General features: G+C 47.8%; 1 protein-coding gene across 2 annotated transcripts in view; it reads right to left on the reverse strand.

Annotated features, from left to right (window-relative positions):
- PTPA (protein phosphatase 2 phosphatase activator) overlaps positions 1-8,975 on the reverse strand; it is a 37,384-nt gene that overhangs the window by 22,547 nt on the left and 5,862 nt on the right. Inside the window, exons 2-3 of one of the 2 annotated variants that reach the window (XM_017499125.2) lie at positions 3,986-4,083; positions 1,130-1,216 (exon numbers count right to left, since the gene is read on the reverse strand). In XM_017499125.2, coding sequence (XP_017354614.1) covers positions 1,130-1,216; positions 3,986-4,083 — 185 coding nt within the window. The remainder of the gene's footprint in view (positions 1-1,129; positions 1,217-3,985; positions 4,084-8,975) is intronic. The other variant, XM_017499127.2, reaches the window with a different exon arrangement.

Here is an 8,975-nt window from a genome sequence, read left to right on the forward strand (position 1 = left end):
TGCCTCCCCGCAGCTCTTGCCCTCCCTACACAAACAAAACTATCTCTGAAACAACATCCAAAAAGCACCCACTAGGCCGTGTGAACCCAAACACAAAAAAATGAATGTGCCCTTTGACTCAGCATTTCCACATCTAAGAATGAATCCTTCAGAAACAAGGCCCAGAGATCTATGTGCAGGGATGTTCCGAGGAGCAATGTTCAGGGAGACAACCTAAAAGTCTGAAGTTAGGGGCTGTTTAAATAAATGAGAGCCTGAGCTCGGTGGTTCACACTTGTCACCCCAGCACTTGGGGAGAACAAGGCAAGAGGATTACTTGAGCCCAGGAGAGACCAGCCTGAGCAACATAATGAGACCCTGTCACTGTATTTTTTTTTAAAAAGGCCGGGCATGGTGGCTCACGCCTGTAATCCCAACACCTTAAGAGGCTGAAGAGGGTGGATCATAAGGTCAAGAGATCAAGACCATCCTGGCCAACATGGTGAAACCCCATCTCTACTAATAATACAAAAATTAACTGGACGTGGTGGCGTGTGCCTGTAATCCCAGCTACTCAGGAGGCTGAGGCAAGAGAATTGCTTGAAACTGGGACGCAGAGGTTGCAGTGAGCCAAGATCTCGCCATTGCATTCCAGCCTGGCAACAAAGCGAGACCCTGTCTCAAAAAAACAAAAAAAAAACATAAACAAAAAACATTAAATGATTAAGTAAATGAAGGCAGAGCTCACTGCAGGAGAAGCACTCTTGATCTCCTGGATGTGCGCTGTCAGTAAGGGGCTGCCAGACGGAGAGGCCAGCTCTACTGTGAATGTCATACACATGTCTATTATTGATCTCTCCAGTGAGGACGTTTACTTTTTTGTAATCTTTTTTAATTTCAAAAGTTATCTAAAACACCAATTACCAAAAATACTAGCTATAAAACAGCGTATTTACCTTGGTCTCAATTTTATAAATATCCATCTATTCACAGATTTTAAAAATTAGAAATATAGACACAAAAATGTGAAGTGCACACGTACTTAGGCAATCTTATTTTCTGCACTGGCCCTAGGGTGGGCACTGAGCCCACGGGACACTGGAGCTATTTTTGGAAAGGCTGCTGCTGCAGCAGCTCCTCCTGGGCCTACCTCAGAGACTTTGTACTCGAAGGTCAGCTTCTTCCCCTTCACACCTTCGTTGAGGGTAAGGATGAACCCGATGTAGTCAGCATATGCCTACCAAACAGAGAGAATGGGGATGGGGAGAGGGGTGGCAGGCCCCACCACCACCACCTGCCCCCAGTTCTACCACGTTACCAAAAAGCTCTAGCTTTCTACTTCTCCTGCTCCTGGCTCCCAGCCCAGTAGCAGGAGAAGTAGAAAGATAAGGACAAATACCCAACCCTTACCCTCCAGAAAAGCTGGCAAGCCGGTGACCACAGACAGTAACACACTCATCTCTAGCCAGAGTGAACCAAGTACTCACTATTGCTGCCAGTCTATGAGGTAGACACTGCTGTCACCATTTTACAGATAGGGAAACCATAATTTCAAGAAAAGTGATCTGCCCAAGGTCTCCCAAGAGCAAGATCTCATTAGACATGGAGCTAGGACCAGCCAGCCTAACTTCAAAGCTGAGTGGGCACATGCTTGTCCATTATGCTCCACCGCTAGGAGTTCCAGGAGTACCACCAAAGATCTCGCCCCCAGTAATCAGCCACAGGCAGGCCAGGCTGTCTAGCTGCAGTGCAGATGCCTGCCACAGACAGATCTCCCCAAACACCCATCTCAGCTTCCAAGTGGACACTCTCTTCCCTGCTGGGCTGAAGCTACACCCAACACAGGGATAAGAATGCATTGAGGACCAGGCGCTATTGCTCACGTCTGTGATCCCAGCACTTTGGGAAGCCAAGGCAGGAGGATCACTTGAGCCTAGGTGAGACCAGCCTGGGCAACATAGTGAGACCCCATCTCTACAAAAATTAAAGTTTCCCGGGCATGGTGATATATGCCTGTGGTCCCAGCTACTCAGGTGGCTGAGGTGGCAGGATAGCTTGAGCCCAGGACATGAAGGCTGTAGTGACTATGATCCTATCACTGCACTCCAGCCTGGGGAAAAGAGTGAGACCCTGTCTCAAAAAAAAAATAAAAATAAAAAAAGGCTGGCACGGTGGCTCATGCCTGTAATCCCAGCACTTTGGGAGGCCGAGGCAGGTGGATCACGAGGTCAGGAGTTCAAGACCAACTGGCCAACATGGTGAATCCCCATCTCTACTAAAAAATACAAAAATTAGCTGGGCATGGTGGCTCGTGCCTGTAATCCCAGCTACTTGCGAGGCTGAGGTAGGAGAATTGCTTGAACCGGGACCTGGGAGGCAGAGGTTGCAGTGAGCTGAGATCATGCCACTGCACTCCAGCCTGGGCTACAGAGAGAGGCTCCATCTCAAAAAATAATAATAATAATAATAAATAAATAATAAAAATAAAATTTAAAAAATAGCACTGAGGTGCAGGCCCCTGAGAGGCAGTTGCTGGGAACAAGTGACGCCTGTTTGGTTTTGTTTCTTCTTCATCCATTTTTCCTCTCATTTCCTTCCTTTCTCCTTATCCAAGCCTTATGGATGCCGAGGTAACCACAGTAAGCACTGAGACAGGCCCTGTTATCTAGAAGGAAGCATTCCTATACCAGGATCCTCCTGTCAGCCACGGAATGACTGCCAGCAGGCCAGGCCTCTCCAAAGCAACTCTCCCAGGCCAGGGCAAGTCTGAGCCCCTGTCCCAAAGGCAGCTACGCTAGAACCCATGGATTTAGACAAAGAAGCAGTTCTCAACTACAACAATCTGGTGCCCAGAGAAGATCTGACAACACCTGGAGACAATGCTGGTTGTGACAAGTGGGGAAAGGTGTGCTGCTAACATCTAGTGGGTAGAGGCCAGAGATATTACTAAATGTCCTACGTGGCACAGGCCAGCCCCCTATGATGAAGAATTATCTGCCCCCAAATGTCCATAGTCCTGACATTGAGGAATTCTGAGGTAAAGCAAAGTTCTTGTAAATCAAGATGATACAAGAACTGCAACCATGTCCTTTAAGCGGCTGAAGGGACCAAGCTTCCCCCTAGGCTGAAGGGACTGTTGATCCTAGTGAAGACTCAGAAAAGACATGATAAGCATTTCCAAACACTTAGAGGGCAGACTTGTGAAAGAGGAACCAGACAGGCTTAGATGGCCCCAAGCCCCAGCAAGCACAAGGCATGGAAGCTGTGGGGTGTGGGTCTCCTGGAGAATCTGCCCGGCATGCGAGGACCCCTGTGCCCAGCCCTCTGTATGAGCAATACTCTCCAGCCCAGCTCACCAGACTGGGAGCAGAAGGCTGACTAGAACTGGCCCAGAGGCCTTCCCTGAGAAATTGAAATTGGCTTTCTTTTTCTCAGTTTTTCTTTCCACAGCCTGTACCAGAAGCCTGAGGAGTACAAGTGGTTATCTCCTGTCCATCATTTGGGCTGAGCAGCAGAGAAAGCCAGTCTGTGCCCAGTACTCTGGGTCCTAGCTCCTAGGTATTTGCAGGCTTAGCCACATCACTAGCTGAAGTTTCCATGAGATAGCCTCTTCTCCCCTTGAGGCACTGGCCCACACTTGCTGTTACTTGCAGCCTAGAATCAAAGTGACTCACTCCATCATTTCGAACTCATGTTCAGCCAATGCAGCAACACTTAATAAGGGGCAACGGCTTATGAGAACCAGGAGCGGAATGCTCTCGGGCTACCCTGGTGCCAGCCTGATAAAGAACGCAACCTTCCTGATAAAGCATGTCTGAGTACTGCCTCTGAAGGGAAGAGACAGCCAGCTCCCCTGTCACCTTGCTCCCTAGCTTCTGAAAACTCAGGCTCCGAAAGCAAGAAGGGCCAGGAACTCACTGCCTGTCAGGCCAGGAAAACCACTGTCTTTGAAAAGCCCAAGTTTCTCACCGCAGTTCCAACCCAAAAGTGCAGACACCACTGGTACCTGAGAACGCTTCCATTTGCCCATGTCTGGAACTGTGTGGATCTCCTTTTTTGGAATGATGAAGTTCTGAGTGGCTGGAGGGGCCTCCTCCAAAGAATCTTGACAAAGAAAATGAAAAAGCAAATAGGTAAATAGAATCCTCCCCTACAACACACAAACGCTCTTTTTTTTTTTTTTTAATTAAGACGGAGTTTTGCTCTTGTTGCCCAGGCTGGAGTACAGTAGCGTGATTTTGGCTGACTGCAACCTCCACCTCACAGATTCAAGTGATTCTCCTGCCTCAGCCTCCTGGGTAATTGGGATTACAGACATGCATCACCAAGCCCAGCTAATTTTTGCATTTTTAGTAAAGACGGGGTTTCACCATGTTGGCCAGGCTGGTCTCAAACTCCCCACCTCAGGTGATCCATCTGCCTCAGCCTCCGAAAGTACTGGGATTACAGGCGTGAGCCACTACACCTGTCCTCTCTTTCACTTTCTTTTTTTTTTTAATAAAGATGGGGTTTCACCATGTTGGTCAGGCTGGTCTTGAACTCCCAACCTCAGGTGATCCACCTGCCTTGGCCTCCAAAGTGCTTGGATTACAGGCGTGAGCCACCACGCCCGGACTTTTTGGGTTTTTTTCCTTGGGCGACAGAGATGGAATCTCGCTCTGTCACACAAGCTGGAGTGCAGTGGTGTGATCTCGGCTCACTGCAACCTCCACCTCCCAGATTCAAGTGATTCTCCTGCCTCAGCCTCCTGAGTAGCTGGGATTATAGGCACGCACCACCATGCCCAGCTAATTTTTTTGTATTTTTAGTAGAGACGGGGTTTCACCATGTTGACCAGGATGGTCTCGATCTCTTGACCTCGTGATCCACCCACCTCGGCCTCCCAAAGTGCTGGGATTACAGGCTTGAGCCACCGCGCCCGGCCTTCTCTCACTTTTAAACCAGGACTCCAACACCTGAGCCCTAGCATAAACCAGACCCATACTTCCGGGATGCAGTAATGCCTTGTTAAGCTAAACCCACCAGCCTCCTGCCTGCCCTTCCACAGTCTGGGGAGGAAAGAGAAGGGCGATACTGACAATCCCTTCAATAACCATACCCTCCCTTCCTTCTCCCCACCAGGGCAGGATGGTTAGAAAAATAAAACCAAGTTGATGTTTTAGACATACAGAGGCAATTCACAGAAGAAAAACACTAATTGCAACAAACATTTGGAATAAACTGGCAACCTCCTGAATAAGCATAGACATGTAAATTACATGTGATTTCTCTTCCTGGATAACGTTGGCAAATTAAAAACATCAACTAGTCATAGCAGCTCATACCTAATCCCAGTTTTGGAAGGCCGAAGCAGGCAGATCACTCGAGGCTAGGGGTTCAAGACCAGCCTGGCCAACTTGGCAAAACCCCATCTTTACAAAAAAATTAAAAATTAGCTGGCCAGGGTTGCCGTGCACCTATAGTCCCAGCTTGAGAGACTGACGCAGGAGGATCACCTGAGCCCAGGAAGCAGAGGATGCAGTGAACTGAGATCACACCACTGCACTCCAGCCTGGATGACAGAGCAAGACTCTGTCTCAAAAAAAAAAAAAAAAAAAACAAAAGACATCTGACATTGATTCCAAGAAGAGGAAACAAAAACTCCTCCTCTGTGCGTGGGAAGGTTAGTTGGTAGGACCTGCTAAGGGGGCAACTCAGCACCATCTTTTGAATTAAAAGACTGGATATATACAACGAGTCAACAGTTCTACTTATAGGAATCTATCCTTCAGATATGTTCACGGAAACACACAAAAAGATACACAAAGGTGCTTAATGCATCAAAAAAAAAAAAGAAAAAAGGGTGGACACAGTGGCTCACACCTGTAATCCCAGCACTTTTGGGAGGCCCAGGCAGGAGGATAACTTGAGCCCAGGAGTTTGACACCAACCTGGGCAACATAGCAAGACCCCATCTCTGCTATTTTTTTTTTTTTTTTTTTTTTTTTGAGATGGAGCCTCGCTCTGTAGCCCAAACTGGAGTGCAGTGGCGTGATCTCAGCTCACTGCAACTTCCGCCTCCTGGGTCCTGGTTCAAGTAATTCTCCTACCTCAGCCTCCCAAGTAGCTGGGATCACAAGCACAAGCCATCATGCCCAGCTAATTTTTGTATTTTTTAGTAGAGACAGGGTTTCATCATGTTGGCCAGTCTGGTCTTGAACTCCTGACCTCGTGATCCACCTGCCTCAGCCTCCCAAAGTGCTGGGATTACAGGCGTGAGCCACCACGCCTGGCCTCCATCTCATTTTTTTAAAAATTTTTTTAGGCTGGCTGTGGTGGCTCGTGCCTATAATCCCAGCACTTCGGGAGGCTGAGGTGGGTGAATTATACCTGAGGTCGGGATTTTGAGACCAGCCTGACCAACACAGTGAAACACCATCTCTCCTAAAAGTACAGAATTAGCCAGGTATGGAGTGCATGCCTGTAATCCCAGCTACTTGGGAGGCTAAGGCAAGAGAACTGCTTGAACCCAGGAGGCAGAGGTTGCAGTGAGCCAAGATCGTGCCATCACACTCCAGCCTAGGCAACAAGAGTAAAACACTGTCTTAAAAAAATTTTTTTAATTACAAATAACCCAAAGAGGCTGGGCGTTGTGGTGGCTCATGCCTATAATCCCAAAACTTTGGGAGGACAAGGCAGGAGGATCACAATGTCAGGAGTTCAAGACCAGTCTGGCCAACATGCTGAAACCCCGTCTCTACTAAAAATACAAAAATTAGCCAGGCATGGTGGTGGGTGCCTGTAATCTCAGCTACTCAGGAGGCTGAGGCAAGAGAAGTGCTTGAACCCGGGAAGCAGAGGTTGGAGTTAACCGAGATTACACCATTGTATTCCAGCTCGGGCGACAGAGCAAGACTCCGTCTTGAGGGGGAAAAAAAACCCAAATACCAGTTGATAAGACAATGGGTAATAATGATATGCCCAGGCCAGGCACTGTGACTCATACCTGTAATCCCAGTACTTTGGGAGGCCGAGGCAGGTGGATCATTTGAGGTCAGGAGTTCCAGACCAGCCTGGCCAACACGGTGAAACCCCATCTCTACTAAAAAATACAAAAATTAGCCAGGCATGATGGCACACACCTGTAATCCCAGCTACTTGGGAGGCTGAGGCAGGAGAATCACTTAAACTAGGGAGGTGGAGGTTGCAATGAGCTGATATTGTTCCACGGCACTCCAGCCTGGGAGACATCACACCACTGCACTCCAGCCTGGGCAACACAGCAAGACTCTGTCTCAAAAAATAAAAAAAATATGCCCACATAATAAATATTTTCATAGCTTATACAAAGAATAAAATCTAGGCCAGGCACAGTGGCTTACACATGTAATTCCAGAACTTTGGGAGGCCCAGGTGGGAGGATCACTTGAGCCCAGGAGTTCAAGACCAGCCCAGGCAACACAGAGAGACCCCCATCTCTACAAATAATTTAAAAATTAGCCAGGCGTGGTGGCTCACACCTGTTATCTCAGCACTTTGGGAGGCCAAGGCAGGCAGATCACCTGAGGTCAGGAATTCAAGACCAGCCTGGCCAACATGGCAAAACTCTGTCTCTACTAAAAATAACAAAATTAGCTGGGCGTGGTAGCTGGCATCTGTAATCCCATCTACTCAGGAGGCTGAGGCAGGGAGAATGGCTTGAACCCGGGAGGCAGAGGTTGCAGTGAGCCATCATCACTGTACTCTAGCCCAGGTGACAGAGCAGACTCGTGTCACAAAAAAAAAATTGGCCGAACATGGTGGTGCGTGCCTATAGCTAGTTGGAGGCTGAGGAGCAAGAATCACTTGAACCCAGGAGGCAGAGGTTGCAGTGAGCTGAGATGGTACCAGTGTACTCTAGCCTGGGGAACAGAGTGAGACTCCATCTCAGGGAAAAAAAAAATTAGCTGGGTGTGGTGGCACATGCCTGTGGTCTCATCTACTCAGGAGGCTGGGGTAGGAGGATCACCCGAGCCCAGGAGGTCAAAGCCACAATGAGCCGTGATCATGGCATTGCACTCTAACCGTGGCAACAGAGTGAGTGCCTGTCTCAAAAAATAATAATAATAAAAAAATAAAGAATGTGGCCAGGCACGGTGTGGCTCACACCTATAATCTTGGCACTTTAGGGGGCCTAGGTGGGTGGATTGCCTGAGCTCAGGAGTTCAGACCAGCCTGGGCAATGTGGCAAAACCTTGTCTCTACTGAAAATACAAAAAATTGGCCGGGATGGTGGCACACACCTGTAATCCCAGCTACTCAGGAGGCTGAGGCAGGATAATCGCTTGAACCCAGGAGGCAGAGGTTGCAGTGTGCCATCCACTCCAGCCTGGGCAACAGAATGAGGCTGTCTCAAAAAAATAAATAATGAATGAATGAAATCTATACTGCTGACATAAGAAACACAGCCTAGATTTAAAAAAAAAAAAAAGTGAAGAAAGAAAACTGCACTATAATATATAGTAAAATCCCATTCTTACGAAACGGGAACTATCCACACCAACATAAATCACACATACACATATTAGTATAGTCATGGGCTACATAACAATGTTTCAGTCAGTCAGCAACAGACTGAGCCTACGATGATGGCCCCATAGATTTTAATGGAGTGTATATAGAAACCTGGTATGTGGCACTTGATGTTGGCACTGCAGATCAAGTAGGGGAAAGGACTGATGTTCAGTAACAGTGCTGGGACATTTGGTTTTTCCTATGAAAAATATATATATATAAATAAATTTTAAAATATATACTATCTAGGTTTGTGCAAGTACACTCTATGATGTCCCCACAATGAGGAAATCACCTAATGTCACATTCATCAGAATGCGTCCCTGTTGTTAAGTGATGCATGACTAGGGCCGGGCGCGGTGGCTCAAGCCTGTAATCCCAGCACTTTGGGAGGCTGAGGCGGGTGGATCACGAGGTCAAGAGATCGAGACCATCCTGGTCAACATGGTGAAACCCCGTCTCTA

This window comes from Cebus imitator, unplaced genomic scaffold, assembly GCF_001604975.1.
Source record: "Cebus imitator isolate Cc_AM_T3 unplaced genomic scaffold, Cebus_imitator-1.0 Scaffold254, whole genome shotgun sequence".
In the NCBI taxonomy this organism is placed as follows: domain Eukaryota; kingdom Metazoa; phylum Chordata; class Mammalia; order Primates; family Cebidae; genus Cebus; species Cebus imitator.